The 21,392-nt window shown below is 40.1% G+C and overlaps 1 protein-coding gene across 1 annotated transcript in view; it reads left to right on the top strand.

The window, feature by feature from the left end:
• LOC122788024 (aquaporin-5-like) overlaps positions 1 to 18,372 on the top strand; it is a 199,380-nt gene extending 181,008 nt beyond the window's left edge. Inside the window, exon 5 of the mRNA XM_044054946.1 lies at positions 18,208 to 18,372. Coding sequence (XP_043910881.1) covers positions 18,208 to 18,372 — 165 coding nt within the window. The remainder of the gene's footprint in view (positions 1 to 18,207) is intronic.
• Positions 18,373 to 21,392: the final 3,020 nt, after the last annotated feature.

Raw genomic sequence — 21,392 nt, 5'->3', positions numbered from 1 at the left:
GGCAGTAGATTTTTATGGTGCCGAGTTGCCAGCCCGATGCCCAACCTTCAGCGAAGGCACGCCCATTTATGCATGTCTTTCGGAGGCCACTCAACCACAGGGAGGACATGCAGACTCCACAAAGAAGGCACTCCAGCCAAGAATCGAGCAGGAGAACCTCTTGCTGTGAGGCAACAACGCTACCACTGTACCAGCACAGGTGTTAAGACCTATATTTCATGAATAAAATAATGAATGGAGAATCAGATCAGCAAAAATGAAAACATTTATGGGAAAAACACATGAAAAAGTGGGCCTTATTAAAAGTGGCAATAGTTGTCAAATCACAGACCATAAGCAAGGTGCTTTCTATTAGAAAATTTGCTCTATTCACATAGCATTGATATTACTCATGTTTTGAAACATGGTTAAAGAACAGGGATTGAAAAACATTTCAGTCAAGGTCAAACATTTTTATTATAACAAACATTCTAACAAAAAATGGGTGGGTGTTATATGGTATAAATTCTAGATTCCTCTTTGATACTTAATTTTTATGTATTTGATGAAAACTACAATACTTTAGATTGTGTAACTGTGACAATAAAAATAGCGCTAAAGCAGATTACAACTGCTGGGTTACAGAGACGCCAAAGTCAAATGTTGATGAAACACTGGAAGACAAAAGGATAATATCTGAGGACTTCACTAGAGCTAGACTGGAATAATAATGATTCTTAAGTTGCAAATAATTTTCCTACTAATATTTATGTTCCAATAATTGCAGAGGATGACACACCTGCGATTCTCAACAGCAAAAGTAGGTAAAACAAATGATGATACAAATTGTTGGGGCTAGAGATGATTTTGAAGAAACTGTAAACAAGTATGCTGAGTGGACTGGCCATTATGCAAATGAAATTGATCACCAAAAATCATTGACCAAGGGCTTTTATCACAGATGACTTTGAAAAGAAACCTTGTCTACATAAGGTAATATTTAAATCAGTGTCCAAAAGGCAGGATGAATTTGTAATGTTAGAATTTGAAGCAAGAAAAAATGTTGCCGATGATGAAGGAGAGTCACTGGACATTGAATCAGAACAGGATGAAGCAGCATGATCACGGAATGTAAAGTTCTGGTCTGGTAACAAGGGCAACTTAACTGCTTTCAGTTCTGGATGCAATCTGAACGGCAGATATGGAATCAAGTTGGATGACAATTCACAGTCGGTTACAGATTTAGTATGGGTAGCAATATGTCATGGGCTATAACTTTCAGATGTACCAATGTCCCTGGTTTGATGTCTGGGTCTGCTGGCAATAGGTGCTGCTCTTTCACATGGTCTGACTTCAATGGTGTCTCAGTTGTATTTATCACAAAGGTAATAATCAATGTTGTAAGGGCTGGAGCTGTTGTATTCATCACAAGGGAGGATATTTTTTGGCATGAGGAGCGTGGATCCACATGGGCAGGCCCTCACAATGGATGGCAGTAGCAGCTGTATGGAAAGCCAAGCATGGTTCTTTTCACCTGGGGCTAAGTAAGTTTCTTTGGGAATGCACTTTGATGTATACAAAGTCTCCAGGCTGCAGGTCATGATAATTCTGCTGTTAGTCATTGCGCTGCATGCAGAGCAACACTACGGTATTACTACAAATCAGAATACAAGGATTTACAGTACAAAAGCATGGTTTCATTAATATATTGCAATTCTAAGTTTTTTAGGGAGAGGGATAGCCAGCATTCTCATGGGCCTGCCCATGAGGATTTCATGAAGGGACAATTCTCTAGGGGCACTAACTGCACTTTTAATACTAAACAAAACTAATGGCAATGCTTCTGACCATTTAAGACCAGTTTTGACACAAACGTTAGCTAACCTAACCTTAACTGTCTAGCTGGTTCCTTTTACTATCCCAGAAGCCTCTGGTCCATACCCTCAACTGTATAGATTTTCAAAGAATATCCAGATGTTTGTCTCATATTTTTGGTCTGTTCCTCATAAAGTTTCTGTTTTTTCTGGCAAATTACTGAGGATTGTCATCACTAAATAATGACACACATTTGAGTTTCAGACTATATAGCCTTCAGAAAATTCAAGCTAACACAAAACCTGTTATTCTAATAACTTTCTAAGTTTATAAGATCAATTTTTGAAATCTGTCCCAATCGGTGGGTCTTTTATTTTGGCAATGTCCAGATTTCTTGTTGCAAGAGGTTTGAGAGGTATGCTGTGGTCTATAGGGACAATGAAATTGCAGATTAACATTGAGGATCTTACAAAGTTGCTGTATTACTTGACTAATGAAAAGGCAGCCCTGGTCAGACTAATTGCAACAGGGAACACCAAGTCTAGGAATAAGTTCAATTAAAACTTTTTTGCTACTGTATGTGTGTCATTCTCTACACATGCATATGCTTCTACCCATCTAGAAAAAAATGTCACTTACAACAAGGAAAAAACAAAATTTTACACTTGAAGAAACTTAATAAAGTCCCACTGCATGAAGCGGAAGAGTCTCTAAGGCGTTTTTTAAGGACTAAACAGGTGCAGGTACTGATTTAGACAAATTATATTCTAAACAGATTAGAAAAGTATTTACAAAATACTGCAACTTCTGAGAGAAGAGGGATTTACCGATCAATAGAAATTTGTGTTATTAATGTACTTTGTCCAACCAATTAAGAAATTTAGTTTCACTACTAATCAGCCATGCAGATGGTACCGGAAAAGATCCAGAGACAACTGCAACTATTGCTTATATACCTCATTTTCTCAGTCCTCTGTTTGGTCTTGAAATGACAATGACTCCTGTAAAGAAAAGTTGCTATTTATATTTAATTCCAAAGTATAGACTTAACAGGATAAGACAATGCAGCCTACATTGCCACTATATTTGCAAAAGTATTACCTTTTGTAACAAAAGAATCATCTATTTTATGTGCAGCACACTTTATCACAGCAATCTCCCTTGGTAATAATAAAGGATATAACAATTTATCAACAAAAACAGCATTTTAATGACTGACCCTGCTGAGGTTAAATAACACTTTTTTTCAAAGTGTACCAGAATTATGAACTACTGCATATGCATAATGAGAATCTATAAAAATGACTACTGATCAGTCTTTGCCAGTCTTACAGGCTTCAGTTATAGCTACAAGCTCAGCTACTTGAGCAGATTTCCATTTAACTCTCCATTTAACAAAACTCTGTCTGGAATGCGAATGGAAATGGTAGCTGTGACTTGACCATCATACAAGGCATTGTAAGACTCCACTTTGATGGATCTCCGGCATATCTGTAAAGCAACCACACCAGAGTTACCCTTTCCAAAGACTTAAACTTTGCCTGTGATATAAATAAGACCTGCTAGAGAAACAGGTATATATATCCCAGAGACTACCCCTTCTCTGGAACAGGATCCACATCCATGTGAAGTAGAGTTTCTCCTGAAACCAATTCAAGTGTAACTTGGACAATTAGATGAGGAACAGGAAATTCATCCCTAGTTTGCACCTGTGTCTCTAATTGACACAGGCAACCTGTAAATGGTTCATCTTCCAGCCCCCTGCTTGCAAATGTTTCACCTCCCAAGCCCCTGATTACACTTATCAAGGGTACTAGAACTTGTCAAATATTTGGGATTCATGACTAGGCCTAAAAGGCCATTGTGGTCATTATCCTAGTACATACTTATGAACCTATGAATCTATTTCTTTGAACCCAGGAGTCATCTATTTAAAGAATTACATCTGGATTCTGCAAAGGAATGGCCTACAAATCTAATCTAGGCAGAAGCACAGTGTTGGCAACAACTACACAACCATGGGGTTCTCCTTTGTCTGCTGTAGGGATTAAAGAAGTAGGGTTAAGTGGCGGACATAGAACAATCTGTAAAGAAGGGTTATTAAGTAAAGACAATTCATATTTAGGCAATCATACTCATGATGAGTATTGTGTTTTAGCATTCAATAGCAAAGCTTTTACAGACTGCAGAACTGCCACATACAGTAAATCTCATGCCCAGGAGTCAGTGCAGCTGTCATGCCTGTTAAGCACACCATCGTGGCCACAGCCATAAGACAGTAGAGGAGGGCTGCAGCTACGGGATCAAGATTCCTGACGAAATAAGCAACAGGTCTAAAGCCATCATTTCAACATTGTGTTACAGTCTTAATGCTAATTTATTTCTTTTGCTACAAAACAGAAAAACATTTTTAGAATGATCTGGAAACCGAAGTGCAGGACAATTCAAGAGCAGTGTTTTTAATTGTACAAAAGTTTGCTCATGATAATCCTGCAAGGGTAAAGCTTCAGGGTTATTTTTCTTTAATAATTCTGACAAAGGTTTCATTACTTCTGCACAATTAGAAATCCATTGTCAACAGTAACCTGTTAATCCCAGAAAAGCTCACAACTGTTTTCATGTACTAGGGCATGCTGCAGTTTAGATCTAAGCAGTATGTGAAGGCAAAATCTGTCTACTGTCTTCTGAAGTAAGATGTCACAGTTAATGAACTTACAATTTTCACAACTGCAATTTGTCTTTATTAACCTTAAATCCTAATTTTGTTAACCGAGTCAAAAGAAAAGTAGTGCTTTGGTTACAGTCATGTAAAGTTTTTGATGCTAAAAGAAAATCATCCATGTATTGAATCAAATAGACCCACAAGGAAACTTAATCTTGTTCAGTTTTTTTCTTCATTTCTACAGAGAAATGAGACGGAGATTTGACATGCCCTTGTGGTAATCTAGTCCAGGTTTGCTGCTGTCCTCTATAAATAAATGCCAGAAGTGTAGCTGCTCAGCCAGCGCCCTCTGTTGGTACCATCAACCAGTGCTCCACACCCTCAGCTTTGAAGTGAAGAGCCAAAAGAGGCACTTTACTGTATCTGTATTAAGGCAATATCAGGAGGCTTCCCCTGTGGTTTCTGTGGTATTTAAGCATTTGGTGAACTCGCTTGCTGTCCAGGTAATGCACATTCATTCTGCCAATGTTCAGTTTAACCAGGATTAACACACACATATAAATGTGGTGCACCATGCAGTTATGGTGGTTTATCAAAGGATTATTAATTTTGCTGATACTGTCCTGGGGTTGCTTAAAGAATTGCCATCTATCTCTTCCCCCACAATTTCTTCTTTCCCTTCCCTATCCCCTGGAGTCAATATTGAATCTTGTCCAAGTTTACTGCTGTCTTGTATAAGTAAATGCCAGAAGAATAGCTGGCTCAGCCCGTGCCGTGTACTGGTATTATGAACCAATGCTCCACTACCTCAGCTCATAATTGAAGAGCCGAAAAAAAAGCACTTTATTGTATTTGTATTCAGCCAATCTCATGACTGGTTTATTACAGATCCACCCCTCTAAGCTCTTTCACTGAAGAGACAATAATAAAAAAAAACACTTTATTGGCTCTGTAAACTGATCACTAGATTATTATAGATCCACACCCCCATCTCCCACTCCTCTCAGCTCTTCCGTTGACGAGAGAGAGTAAAAAAAGCACTTTACTGGATCTGTATTAAGCCAATCTACTATTTAGATTATTAGAGATCCATGTCCCCTCCCCCAAAAAAGGATGTTCCTGACATTTGATATTAAGCATGAGTTCTGAATTCTGTAATAGAACTTTATACTCAGAACAAATGATGTTATGTGATCCTATCTCGCCTACATTCTGACTGATGGGTTCGGAGCCGATCCCTCGGCTCATGCCAAAGAGCGAAGTCTCTTATTGGCTGAGCTTACTATATCCCAGGATGCACCACTACCAGTCCCCCAGATCTGCTAACAAGTGAAGACGTGGTCTCGAGCTGGCTGAGCTAAGTAGTGATTATTTTCACTAACTTCCTGTCAGGAATTTCTTTATACTTCAACTAAAAGCTGTTTTAACAGCTATCTTGTGTTTTGAGTGTTTGGAGAAATTTACTTGGTAAATTCTTGTGTTGTGAGTGTTGTTTGACTAGAAGTACCTCTTGTGTGGAAAGGCCTTTCCGGTCTTTTTGGTTGTTAGGTGACTTCTGTTCTATTTAGGGATCTCGGATCCTTTATACTGGTGATAGTTTCTCTTTCTTTAAAAGAAGGACAAAGCAGAGAAAATTTCTTTTTTCTGTCATAGTTACAGTGTTTGTACTGTGTTTGGCTAGTTCACTGAATAATTTACCGGAATGTCTCAGGTTCCTAGGCCTTCAGGCTTTAAAAAGTGCACCAAGTGCAACTTTAAAATGTCTGTAACAGATGACCACTCTCTCTGTGTTTATTGTTTGCGTGCAAAACATTTGCAGGAGTCCTGCAGCGTGTGTCACGCTTTTTCCTCGAGGGTCCTCCAAGAGAGGAAAAATAAGCTTATATTAAAAGGCCTTATAAAACCCTCCTTTGAAGAAGCTTTAGCATCCTCTCCTTCTCCTGCTAAAAAAAAAAGGGCGTCGGCTCCGACCAGTCCGTCGGATCCGACCGCCAAAAGACATAGGCAGGCTTCTCCTTGGCTCCAAGGACTTGCCTTGATGCCACCAGTCTCGACTCCTCTGGCTTCGGAGCCGATGGCTGGGGCATCGAGAGGCGGGTCACCTTGGCTCCACTGGCTTCGGAGCCGATGAAGGTTGTCCGCTCAGACACTTCCTCCTCGGCGCCTAAGTCCTCCTCGGCACCGATGGAAGCGGTCCCCTAGCCCCTTGGGGCCGTTGGAGAGGCCATCTCGAACCCGTTCAGTATCCTCTAGGTCATCGAGGATGTCAGATTCGGACATAGACAGGGTGCTCCAAAGACTGTTCCAGTCCCCAGTCTTTCAAAAATTTGTTTCGGCTCTGACCCAGTTGGCTTGGAGCTGACAGCCCATGCCCATGTCATTGCCATTCCTCCTCCGACCGCTTTGGCGAGCAGGTGCTGTTGGAGCCGGTGGAGGTCTTAGGCACACGGACTTCTTCGGCTGGACCGGGGGGACCTATGTTGTCGGTTCGAGCCTCCCTCTCGGTCGGGACTTCCGTCTGCTATCATGGTTCCGGGGACCAGACACTCCCAGGATTCTGGGGGTCCGGCTTTCAGAGCTATGAGGAGTGCCTTGGCCAAGTCTTCTTTGGCCATCTCTCCGGCTTTACCGGCACCTTCCCTGGGCGTGGAGACTGGGTCTTTGGCAGTTCCCTGTCCTAGGCAGCGGAGCCCGGGCTTGAGGTTACCCCTCTGGGGGTTCCCTCCTCCTGAGGGTTCTTCGAGTTGTCTTCAGAGGAGCCCAAGGAAGAGATCGTGCAAGAGGAAGCACGTGGACTCCCAGTCTCTTACATCGGACACTGATCTTGATGATGCAGAGGGGTCCCCAAAGTCGTCCTCGGATGATGTCTCATTTGCAGACATTTTAGAGATCCTCAAACAACGAGGCGGCTGGATATCCAAACCCCCCTCTGCTGATGAGTCAGTGCTTCTCAAGGCCTTTGGGGCTCAGCCCTCTGCCTCCTGGGTGTCTCGACGAGCTCCTGGATTTGGTTTGTCGGAGGGCGGGAACATCCAGATACCATGGAACCAGTCTCGTCCTAACAAATTTTTGTCTGCCCCACCCGAGAAGGAGTTCCTGACTAAAGGCGTGGCTGTAGATGCCATGGTGGTGGCATCTGCTACACAACAGGACGTGGCAGAGGCTTCAACGTCTGTCCATCCTCCTAATAAGGAGTCTAGGAGCATGGACCGTGGGAGCGCACCCTGACTTCAGCGGCCTTTACTTTAAGGTCCCTGAATTATTTGGCACATTTTACCAGGCTACAGAGGGATCTGGTCAAGGAGCTGTCAGATTCCCTCTCGGGTAACCTACCTGAGCAGCTAGCCCAGTCGGTTAGCTCTCAGTTGGCTATCCTTACTTCAATTTCTAACTCGTCCATGAGGCTCATTTCATATGTGGGCACAGGCGTGGCTCTACGGAAACAAGCCTGGCTCCGTTTGTGTCATTTTGCGGAGGCCTTCAAGTCTTCCTTCGCCAACGCTCCCTTTGATGGGTCCTCTTTGTTTGGACCTAAGGTTAAAGACACTCTTACCCGCTGTGAGCAAGAGGGAAAAACTTTATCTGCCGTAGGTGCACGTTATTCCACTCCCTTTCGGCCTTATCCCAAGGCTAAAGGAGGAGGGAAGATGTGGTTCCGTAAATCACGTAAATTTTTTCCTCAACAGCAGGAAGATTCCCTTCCAGAGGCAGAGAACGGGAAATTTTTCTGGGAGACGCCATCCCAGAGGTCCTTTTGTGGCTCTTCAGCCTCCCACACTTCATGAGGGATTGCCCGGCTGTGCTGCTCGAGCCAGTCGGGTGCTTTTGCCAAGCACCTAAAAGCCTGGGAGTCTATCACTCAGGACAGATGGGTGGGAGGTTACACCATTCCCTTCACACACTCACCCCCACCGTCCAAAAATCCCGGACCCACCACCCAGTCAAGGAAATTGCAGCCGCAGGCGTTAAAGCTGCTAGAAAGGAGTCATCCAACCGGTCCCCACAGACCAGATCGGATCCGGAAATTACTCAAGGTTCTTTTAGTGCCAAAAGACAGGGGACCTGAGACCAATATTGGATCTCAGCAGACTAAACCAAAATCCAAATTCTGAATGGTCACGTTACAATCCATTCTCCCATTGTTGGAGAAGGATGTTTGGATGTGCTCCATAGATCTCATATTATCACATACCGATACATCGGGCGTCCAGGAAGTATCTGCGCTTCAGCTTGGGAGACAGTCATTTCCAATTTTGTGCACTGCCCTTTGGTCTCACCACAGCCCCCAGGGTGTTCACCAAGTGTTTGGCAGTAGTGACTGCTCACCTGAGGAGTCTTGGATTCCAAGTGTTTCCCTATCTGGACGACTGGCTCCTGACTGCCACCACCAGGCATCTACTAATGGACAACCTCAAAGCCACCTTTTCCCTGAGTGCTACCCTGGGAATTACATTCAATTGGTCAAAGTCTGTCTTGCTGCCCTCTCAGCGCATAAGGTTCATAGGAACAGAGATAGACTCAAAATTGATGCGCATCTTTCTTCCTACCGAAAGGATTCTAACTTTACAAGGTCAAGTTCAAGCCCTGCTTTCAAGATCCAAACCCCCAGCCAGGATGGTCCTGCAACTTTTAGGTTCAATGTCTGCCACGGTTCTCCTAGTTCCTCTGGCAAGATTGCACATGAGGATTCTTCAGTGGCTATTATCGACTCAATGGTCCTTTCAGAATCTTCCCCTCAATCACCCCATTATGATTACAGAACGGGACCTCCGCTGGTGGCTTCACCCGTCCAATCTGAATCAGGGAAGACCTTTGTTATCCCTCCGGTGGCCATCCTGACGACGGATGCCTCCCAGACAGGGTGGGGGGGCATTGTCTGGGCAGGTTAGTTCAGGGTTCCTGGCTTCCAGACGAGACCTTTCTCCACATCAATGTGTTGGAGATGAGGGCTGTACTTCTGTCCCTACAGGCTCTCCACAAGTTTCTCCCTCAAGGCATTATCGCTATCCACACAGACAACATGTCGGTGGTCTGGTATCTAAACAAACAAGGAGGGACCAGATCTTACCCCCTTTGCAGAGAGGCCATGAGGGTGTGGGAATGGGCTGTAGCTAGCAACCGCTTCTTGGTAGCGACCCACATTCCAGGAAATCCAATATATTGGCAGACAGATTAAGCAGGACAATTGTCTCTCCTCACGAGTGGTCCCTGAACAAACAGTAGCAGCTCAGGTTTTCAGAAGATGGGGACCTGTTTGCAACACCACAAAACACAAAGTGCAAAAGGTTCTTCTCCTTGACTCCACATCAGGGGAGGCAGCTATGGATGCTCTAGCACAACCTTGGCCAACAGGGCTACTTTATGCTTTCCTCCGGTTCCACTTCTCCCAAAGTCATTCAGAAAGCTTCTCAATTGGGGTCCACAATGATACTAATTGCTCTGGCCTCGTCAGGTATGGTTCCCTACCTGAAGAAACATCGGTGTGGACGATCCTTGGTTTTGGATCTAACCCGGATCTGCTAATTCATCAGTCGGGACGACAACACCAGTCCTTGAAGTTGACAGCTTGGCTCCTCCACTTCCGACGTTAGTCAGAAATCACACCTTAGACCCGAAGTTATTCACATTTTATCTTCGCCCACAAACCCACCACTAAGAAATTGTACCTCAGTAAGTGGAAGAGGTTTGCTATCTGCTCAACTCAGGGCTTAGACCCTATCACTGCCCGATTCCAGAGGTTTTGAAATTTTTAACATCCTTGTTTAATCAAGGATCTTCAGTCTCTACTATTAAAGTCCAGCTTGCAGCTATCTCTAAATTTCAATTCATGGGTCCACCGTTGATGAGCAGCAGATTATGCAAAACTTTCATTAAAGGTGCGGGCTGTTAAGACCCCAGTTTTTCATCCTGCACCTCCGTGGGATCTTGATTTGGTGCTTCGTGCATTAACATCTTCCCCTTCGAACCGGCTGCTACATGTGAGTTAAAATATCTGTCTTGGAAAACTGCCTTCTTAGTTGCAATTACCTCTGCAAGAAGGGTTTCAGAGCTTCAAGCCCTATCTATCAAACCACCGTACTTGATTTTTCACAAGGATAGAGTATCACTTAGGCCTAACCCATCTTTTGTCCCAAAGGTTTGTTCTAATCTCTGTCTCCAACAATCTCTAGAGCTACCAGTTTTCTTTCCAAAATTCTCCATAAGCAGAGTACTCTCCATAAATTGGATGTTCACAGGCAATTGCGCTTCTATCTAGACAGGACTCAGCAAATTCAGAATCAGACCAGTTGTTTGTGTCCTTTTCAGACAATAAATTGGGTAAAACCATCACAAAAGCTACTATCTCCAAATGGATTAGAGATTGTATAACTCAGGCTTATTCCTCTTCAAATAAGCAACTTACAACATCTGTCAAAGCTCACTCTACTAGAGCTATGGCTACCTCTATTGCATTTCATTCCAAGCTCGCTATTTCTGAGATTTGTGCTTACTTGGTCCAACCCGCACACTTTCATTTCCCACTATAAATTGGATGTGGCATCTAAAGGGCGAGCATCATTTGGTTCCACGGTACTCAGGAGTGTTTTCCAGTGAGCCACCCAGGATTCAGGTGCTAGGGACGCTGTCCCATCAGTCAGAAAGATAGGATCACATAACATCATTTAGTTATGTACTCACCATAACTTCAGATGTTTGGGATCCATCTCGCCCACCTTCCCTATACCCACCCTCCTTCCCGGCCTTGGAGATCAGAAGAGATTGAACGGTTTTGAGTTCTACTGTTTTATCTTGTTTCATCTGACGATGTTATATAAGCAGTGCGTGCATGTGTGCATGTATGCGGACAAACTAGATCTGGGGGACTGGTAGTGGTGCATCCTGGGATATAGTAAGCTCAGCCAATAAGAGACTTCGCTCTTTGGCATAAACCCATCAGTCAGAATGTAGGCGAGATGGATCCCAAACATCTGAAGTTATGGTGAGTACATAACTAAAAGTTATAAATTTCTAACTCTAATAGTGTTTGCTAATATTAGGAATGAAGTAAATTAATAGATATATACTGAAAAATATTCAGGAATCCATCTTGTTATGAAATCATGTTTGAAAGTAAATGCATGCAATAACATTTTTCCTTTTCTGTACTCCTCACCCTTCACAAGGGCATCCATGAGTATGAAACAAATTAAACTATAAGTGTTTGCAGTATCTCACAGAGATATTTAAGAGGAGACCTTATACAGATCTATAAGGTGTTTAGAGACAACTACATCTGGGAATGTTTGAGGTTATCAAATCATTGTAGACAAGCATCAGAAAACCTAAGTAAGAGATTAATCTCTACAGGAATGAGAAATGTACTAATTGGTTGGTTACCAAATCATATTAAAGCAAGCACTAGTTTAGATCTAATTTTAAGACCAGTTTTATGGGGATGACTGTTTAAGTATATTGTCTGGCTAGAAAGGCATTATTGTCCATGCCTGAAATATCTATATGTATATGTATATATAAAAACAGCTTCTGATCCTTTTATGCATGTTTGGATATCTAAAATGTAGAAGCTAAAATGCGATATTAGATCTTTATTACAGATGATCGCTATGAATAGTCATATGGTTTAATCATTTGATCGCAAATATTTAAAACCTTGAGATGTCACTAGTCAAAAGAGAGGCATATGCAGTTTACAAAATGCAAAGAAGGGCATATATTTTTCTAGGAGGCTAAGCACCTCTGCATGCCTGATGTAGGGGCACTCCAACTCTGACACTGCACAAATTCAGAAAAGATGGAGAACGTGAGGGAAAAATGGCATTTACATTCTTGCTTTTCTGCTAGTGAAGTCACCATGATAGGATTCCTGCAATCTTTTATTTTTCAATGATCTGAGCATCGATTAACTATCCGGTGACAAATAATAATACTCTCTTATACTTCAGTCAAATCAAAACCAGAATTGAGTTCTTTCTGGGGCTTTGACTCAAATAAGTAGAGAAACAAAACTGAGACAATCTACAACTTTACTTTTACTAGCAATACTGAAAATGTCAGAGGCTTAAAGTATCACGCAGACAGACTGCATAAGCTGATTTTTATTCTCATGTGATTATGAGAATAAAGAAGAACTTGAATGTTTTAAAGGCTAAAACTGATACTCTAATGTTTGAATATCAAATGGGATAATAAATATAGCACTTAAACTCATAAGAGCACTTAAAAGGGATATTATACCATGACCCCCCCCATTAATATTCCAAAACGTGCACGCTGATTGGCCAGCGTGCACGTTGTAAATTGACTTATACTAATGGAAAAAGGTCCAGTCGCCCGGACTTTTTCCATTAGTATAAGCCTCTTTTAAAACACTGTCTTGCTATGTTAAAAGAGTTTAACATAGCGACACAGGTTTAAAAAAAGCAACAGAGATCTCCGTTGCTTATTTTAAAGCTGTCTCGCTATGTTAAACCCATTTAACATAGCGAGACAGGTTTAAAAAAAAAAAAGCAATGGAGAAAGCAAGATCTCCATTGCTTTTTACGGTTTCGCTATGTTAAATGGGTTTAACATAGTGAGACAGCTTTAAAATAAGCAACGGACATCTCTGTTGCTTATTTTAAAGCTGTCTTGCTATGTTAAACCCATTTAACATAGCTTAACAAAAAGCAACAGCGATCTTGCTTTCTTCATTGCTTTGGCCACAACTCTGATGTACTGCGAGGCATGCAGTACATCAGAACTCATGATACCAGACAGCTGCGGAAGCACAGCAAAGAGGCATTATACAATGCCATTATTTAAGAAAAGTAATTATTTCTTTTCTTAAATAATGCCATAGTATAATAGCAATAACCTACTTCTGGGTGTGGGTAATGCGGGATTTACACACGGTTGTCTTTGTTTGGTCCCTCGGACTTTGCCCTCGGGACCAAACCACGCCAACCATGGGTAAATCCCACATTACCCACACCCAGGCGTGGGTTATTGCTATAATATATCTTCTTCATGGCTGACAGAAAGGGTGGTCAAAATCTTGAATAGAATGAATAGGGAAATCTAACTGAATGACATCTAGAAAACTTTAACATCAGAAATGATGGATAATATGGAGACATTTTTCCATTAATGTGGTAGTCAGGCATTCAGATCACATCCTTACCTGTAAATATGGTTTGATTACATAACAGTCCTTTGAAAGAGAATCTTATGCAGCAATAACAACAGGTATTTATTTCCTTTGTTGCCTACATTAAACAAATAAAATAGCTTCATTTGAAAGTCTTAATCTTTTGGATATGTTTATTGGTTACCATTTGAATTTCTCACTCAAAGGAGTAAAGATGGCACAGTGCAAATCTGTGTTTATGTATACTGGCATATGGAACTAATGTATGGGGCACTTCAGTTGACAGATCACCATTGTCTTCTGCCATGTGGGCAGCAGTATTACTCTAGAACCATGAAAGAGAGACAAAGTTGTGGAGACAGATAATTTGTTACACTGCTCTAGAACTGTTTTTATCTGCTTTTCTGTTTGTCACTCTAAAGGACCTTCTGTCATGGCGATTACCATCACATTATGGTATATTTCACTGCCTTACATTGAAGCTGGAGGAAATTGTTATGAACAAATTAATACTGTGTGTTGAAACTGCTTGTTAGATACACAAATGCAAACTGACTGCAAAAATAGGTCATGAATAAGTGTTCATCAGGCACACTAAGTACAATAGTGTGCTTTTTAACTTTTTTCTTTTATGCAGTTCTTACTAAATAGATTGAGTCATGATCTTTCAGCAAAGACTCCTTTTCTGAGATCTGTAATTTGTATTTTTAAATACAGGGTCAACTGCTTAGAAAACTTAGAACTGCTGAAAAGATGTACCCTCTAAAACATACATTATCCATGCAGGGAGTGGGTGGAGTTTTTACTCTTGGGGAGGAGGGGCATATTTTGAGAAGTGGTGCAATTTAGACAACAATTCTAAGCAAACTAACTAAACACCTGAAGTAGACCTACAAATAAATATATAATAATATAATACAAAATGTGCATTTTTTGAATTATATCATATTTTAGTAGTATCACTCCTGTTGTTTTTGCATTTTGTAGGTGCAGAGCTGTAACAATCTGTAAACATGATGATGCCTTTCTCAGTTTACTTGCTGCTGGTCAATGCTCAGTCAGACAAACAAACCAACAAGTTAGCAAAACTGACTCTACAACCATCTTTAGTCCAAAGCCTTTTACCTGTATTATATGTTTATCAGTATTTACTTCTGAGATATATCATTCTTTCCTTTTAAAGGTATTCTGGTTGGGGCCCATGATGGGAGGACTGCTGGGTGCAGGTGTTCATGACATCATATTAGTACCGCGATGGAACAGCTTTGCTGATTGGTTTAAAATGCTGAAGATGGGATTTCTGAGTTGTCACAACCTAAACTCAAGCGCAAAGCCTGTCATACAAGAAACAGGATTAAAAGAAACTTCACAAAAGTGATCACCTTTCCTATTCTGTTGTTCTGTTCTGTAAATCTTTAATATCTGACTGCATCTGAGAAGGAAAACAGAAGAGAGACAAAGTGTTTAATGTACATGCTTTAAAACAACAATGCTAAAGAACCTGTTTTAGTAGTGTTAAGAGAGTGTCTTTGAAACCTACTAATGTAATATGTGGAACACAAAAACACACACACACACACACACACACACACACACACACACACACACACACACATACATACATATATATAAATATATATATAGATTGATAAAGAGAAAGAGAGATAGATATAGATATACATATATAGATACAGATATAGATATGAGTCTGTGTGTATATGTATATATGTATACATGCATTTGTGTGTATCTGTAATATTGTTCTCTACTTTTTGAGTAGACACAGGAATACATACACATGCACACAAACACACACATCCACACATACATGCATGCATGCACTCACAAAAACACATGCAATAACTATGACTGTAAAATAAATATACAACGATAGATACTGAAAGAGAGACAGATAGAGAGACAAATGAGAGACAGAGATACCTAGACACATACAAGCACAATTGTTTTTCATTAAATTTTATGATGCTTTAATCTGAATATGTAGCTACGAAATAGAATTTTGTATTTAGGAATACAATGATGTTGTGTATGTTAAAAACAGAACCTGCTCTTTGTGAACAGTTTTTAGTAGCATGGCAAATAGTCCAAAACTTCACTTATTAAAGACATGGTAAAACTTATGATTTATTCATTTTGCCATTTTTATGTATGGGATTGTCTGCAATAATATATAATTTAACTGCAAATCCATAAAATCAAATGACATATTCAGTAATGTAAATAAATTCAGCCTTAAGGTCTGCATGTTATTAATGACAGTGGGTTGAATGCATTTCAGCATTTAAAACTGCAACAAGTCAATTTCAGAAGTACTATATACTTTCTCACCATAGCTTCTGACTAACTTTTTGAAAGGATCATTCTTCACTAACTTTATTAATTAATTTATTTTACATTTGTTGACCGAGATCATCCAACTGCACTAGAGGCCCAGGGAGAAAAGCTCCACAAGCCATACAACAGAAATAAACAATAAAAATTAACAAAAATGATGCAAAAAGTTATTACAATGGTGTAAATAAGAAAACTATACAATTTTGACAATTGAGCAAGATGAACATGAGTTATAGTTTACTATTGTAGTTAATATGCATCATCCTATAATGGATGACAGAGAAGGGAGTTGCAAATTTTAATAAAAGATTAAAGAGGTTGCTGACATGCTAAAGATGCCAGATGACAGGAGAGGTAAAAAAGAAGGCTGGGAAGAGCTAAGTGGAAAATGGAGTAGTAGACGGTGAAGCAGAGACGATGCTGTAGGCTGATTAAGCACAGCCTGGGAATAGTAAGGAGGTTTATAAGGGGTGAGAGCAGTGACAGGACCAGTGACTGTTTATGTATTCCTTGGTAGCTGCTTTGAACTGCTTAAGCTGATTGAAGGACCGAATTTCTAATGGCAACTTGTTCCAATACATTGCAGGATAGTAGGTGCAAAGGTTGCATCTCATTTTGGTGTTATATTTATACATAAGTAAGAGGTAATGGTCTGAACTGCATAAAGATCTAGTGGGAGTATTTTGAGAGATAAGAGGAGATAAGCTGGGGCAATAGGCAGGCTGGTAATGAAGGGAGTGAATAATTTGGAGCTTAGAGAGGAGAATTTGATGAGGTAATTCTAGCCAGTTTAGATGTTTTAGTAAGGTCTATATTACATCATCAAACTCACAGTAGTCCGAATGATGTAATATAGAACCATGATGTTTGAAATCCAATAACTACGAAAACACAGAACAGCGAATTTTTCCAAGGGAAAAAAAAATTGCTTTTCCGTTACAAAAAAAAAAACACTGCACTTAAACTGAAACTAATGTGGGGGCTTTGGTCCCCACACCCCCCAACGTGGGGGGATGTGCCCCCATACAACCCCTACTTCAATATACCAACTCTGAGATCGCACCGTAGGGGAGGAAATAGCAAATCCCCAAAAATGGGCCACAGATTTTTTTCCCTGGGAAAAAAATCCGTGTGCCGTGGGTTCGCTATTTTCATAGTTCGAACATTTGAGTTCGATATTACAATGTTCGGACTCCTGTGAGTTTGATGTTGTAATATAGACTTGTTTTAGTGAGAGACAGTGATGTGACTTGTATTCTTGGTGTGCTGCAAATCTGGCTTCTTTGTTGTAGGTTGATTCTAGTTTAGTAAGGAGAAGAGGAGTTGAGATTTGTGAGGACTTGAGAGCTGTACAGTAGGCTGGGTAGGAGGTAGGCATTAGAAAGTGTTACTTTTGCTTTATGTTTATTTCTATATAGGAGGCCGAGTTTTTGATGAGTCTTTCTGGATACAGTTGTTAACATTAAGTCAAACTTAAGCTGATCATCTATAATTACACCTAAGAGTTTTTTGCTTGATTCAACTTCAGTAGAAGTGTTATTAAGGGAATGTATAGAGAAAGTGTGTTTCGGGTGACTGACATTCTTAGGTAAGAAAAGTAGGAATTTTGTTTTTTTTTTTTTTTGGGTTCAGAATTAGCATATTATTAGAGAGCCAGGTTTCAACTATGTTAAAGGATGTCTGAGTGGTAGAGATGAGTTCAGAGGGGGTGTCAGCGATGATGAAGACCGTGGAGTCATCTGCATATTGTATCAGGGATGACTGGGGGCAGGAAGTATACAGTAGGTTTGTAAAGATGGTAAAGAGTAACTGACCAAGAATAGAGGCTTGGGGAACAGCCATTTTCACAGGAAGAGAAGGGGAGAGAGCAGAGAGCCACCTCACGGATTGCAGTCGATCAGTGAGATAGCTGAAAGACCAGGCAACAGTAGCAGTGGAAAAGTTAACATTAGTTAGTTTAGTCAATATTAAAAAGTGATATACAGTGTCAAAGGCTTTTGATCAGTCTAAGAAAAGGCAGGAGACTAGTTTGTTGTTATCTCTAGGTAGTGAGATGGTGTTAAGGAAGGATGTAAGGACAGTGGTAGCACTATGTTTAGGGTGAAAGCTATGTTGTGTAGGTGTAAGCAGATTTTCCTGTAGTAAGTATTGTGTGACTTGCTTATGTATGCATTTCTCCAAGACTTTTGAGAGTGGGGATAAGATAGCAATGGGTCTAAAGCTAGTGATTTTAGTGGAGTTACCTCCTTTATGTATTTGTATTGTGTAGAATTCTTTCCAGATAGAAGTCACCTTTGGCTCAGAGATACAGCGATTTATCAGGATGGAAACTAGGAGAGCAAGTAAGTCAGCTGCTAACTGGAGGAAACTGGAAGGGATATTGTCAGCAGATGTGGAACATGATTTAAGCTTGGAGAGCAGAGACTTATTGTAGCTAGTAGGGACAGATGTGAGGGGGAAAAAAGTATTAGAAGAGTTGAGAGCAGGACGGGGTTCAGAGGAGTTAATAGTCTGGTTGTTTCCAGAGTTTGTAGTGTTAGTAGAAGAGGGGTCAGAGGTAAACATTTTAGATATAGATTCAATAAAATAGTTGTTAAAGATGGCAGCAGTTTCAGTGTGTCTTGTTGGGGCAGGGATTGGGAGAAGAAGGATTCCCTGGATACAGTATTTGGTTAATTGAATTCCAGAATTTTTTGGGATTAGATCTTTGAGCAGGAGGTGGGCTATAATAGAATTCCTTTTTATCTTTAATAATGTGTTTCTTTGCCAAATTTCTAAGTTCCTTATACTTTTGCAAGTTGGGGGGAGCTTAGTTTTTACTCATTTTTTCCACATCCTCTCTCTGGATTTCATTAGGGTGTGAGTAGCATTTGTTAGCCATAGGGATATGTGTGACTTTATATGGACTGTTCGGAGAAGAGCAATTATATGGACTGTTTGGAGAGGAGCAAGGCTGTTGATAATATTAAGAAAGGTAGCACTGAAGGATTGAACTACTTCATCAAGAGGGAGTTGGGTTAGATATGTCCAATTAATTCTAGAAAGCAGAGATTTAAAAATGACACAGCAGAAATTAGTTTGCAGCAGGTTATATATCTATGTGGTCTGGTGAAGTGAGGAGTAAATCTAAGAACTTTTACTCAGGAGTGGTTATTTAGGGGGTTGAGTAGGGTTTCAGGGTCATGATATTTGCAGGGATCATAAACTAGTATCCAGTCTATGAGTGCTAGAGTTGTTTGAATTATTGATATAGGTTGGTTCAGAGATGAGTTGAGTAAACCCATGAAAGTTAATGCATAAGGTACAGTTAGGGGAGCAGAGCGTTATCCAGTTAATATTTACATCTCTAAGGAGGATGGTTTAATTTGGAAAGTGTTGAAGGATATTATAACCAGGAGGGAGTATTTGTTTGTCAGGGTTTTGAGATTTTAGCCAGGTTTCATTTAGGGCAATTAAATCAGGATTGTGGTTTATTAATCCAGGCATGGCATTTACTAACTTTGTTTAGGACACTTGTGATGTTCATAGAGTCAAGAGATATTTTTATTAGGAAGTGTAGGATGTGCCATGTTACGAGTGGTAGCATTATTGATAGGAAAGTGAGAGATGGGACCAGGATTAGGATGAATGTCACCTGATAAAAGTAGGGCATGTGGCAGGTTGTAGAGCTTGTATTTGTATAGGCTATTGTAGAGGTGTCTAGTTTTGTCTTTGGAATACAAGGTGTGAGAAGGAGGAATTTTGATTTTGGGTAGAGGAGTATGCAAAGGGAATATAGATGAGTAGATAGTAAAAGACTGCTGTGGGGATGAAAAATCGTTTGCATAACTAATTGTGGGATCTTTATGTGCTGGAGTTAGGTGGCAGCTATAGGAGGTAGGAAAAATAAGGGAGGCAGGTAGAGAACAGTGTAGGTTATGAGAGTCATATTTGAGTAGAGAGTAAAAATGTGATGGTGTAGAGTAGTCTGAGATAGGGTATAAGGTGGGTGTTAATATTAGAAATTATCTGGTTGTCATAGGTGCAACGGTAGCATTGGTGCCTCACAGCAAGAGGTTCTCCCATTCGATTCTTGGCTGGAGTGCGGGGAGTGCCTTCTGTGTGGAGTCTGCATGTCCTCCCCGTGGTTGGGTGGGTGTTCAAAAGACATGCGTAAATGGGCGTGCCTTCATTGAAGGTTGAACGTCGAACTGGCACCTCAGCATTCGTGAAAATCTACTGCCAATCATTAGCGGACCGGAGTTCCACTGTGGCGACCCCTAACCGGGAAAAGCCAAAAGACAACAACAACATCTGGTTGCCATATCTTTCCTGGCTTCAGTGCTACCAATATCAAACAAAGCATATATGTTCATGAAAAAAGGTAAGCTTAGGTATATAAACAATATGTTACTGTTGTGAAATTTTAAGGCATCCATCCATTTGTATAACACTTTTTTTTTCTCAATAAATGTTTTATTAAATATATATAACAAGACAATTAGGAGTTTTGTACATGAAAAGTAGGTATAAATAAACATATTTCAACTCATAGATGAGAAAACAATCCTTCAGGAGATTTAACATATTATTATGTAATAAAATAATACTAAATATGTACACTATATACAAGTTAGGCATCCTGGAAGAAGAAAAAAAAAAAAAAAAAAAAAAAATTTTTGGACATTAACTATTTATTATATTTAAGACTTTTTCTAAAACTAACTTTTTGAATGATTTTTTTTTTTGGACTTCTAACTAAGTGCCTTTGAGCATCAATATATGAAAAAGCCATTTTCTGAAAAGTAACCCAATTTAGTTTGGTTTGATCAAGCCAATTTTGTATTATGTAAAGTTTTAATAGTGAGCAAATAAAGATGATAACGTGAATATCTGATTTTGAAAGATGAATTAATGGAATATGAAGAATAGCAAATTCCCAAGTCAATGTAGACTTTTGGTACCCCATTTTCTGCAATCTGACTTTCAAAGAGGTCCATAATCTGTGAGAAAAATGACAATACCATAAGATGTGTAGAAGATCTGCTTGGGGGTGAGAACAACATGAACATGATGGGGATTTACTTGGGTTAAATTTATTTAATTTGTATGGGGTATAGTAGGCGTCGTTATTAATCATTAATTGTGTGTATGATAATTTTTGAAAGGGATAAATTCCTTTGTATATCTAATGGCCAAAAGTTTCTGAAACTCTGACAATTGGGAGTTATAACTTAACCAAACATTTAATAAAAGACAATTGTGGTCCATCATTAAGCTATTTATCAACTTATAGGAGTTTGAGAGCATTTTATCTGATGAGGAAAGTATTCTGATAATCGTGTTGAGGTTTTTCATTTGTAGTTCTATGGGGTCTATACATAAAAACTTGTTTTTAATTATTAGTCTTAGTTGACTAAGGATTGGTGAATAGTTCCAATTTACTTTCAAAATCTTACGCCAATCAGGTAAGGA

This window comes from Protopterus annectens, chromosome 13.part0, assembly GCF_019279795.1.
Source record: "Protopterus annectens isolate FY-2018-M chromosome 13.part0, PAN1.0, whole genome shotgun sequence".
In the NCBI taxonomy this organism is placed as follows: Eukaryota; Metazoa; Chordata; order Ceratodontiformes; family Protopteridae; genus Protopterus; species Protopterus annectens.
The sequence above is the reverse complement of the archived record's forward strand: the minus strand, read 5'-3'. Positions and strand labels throughout refer to the sequence as shown.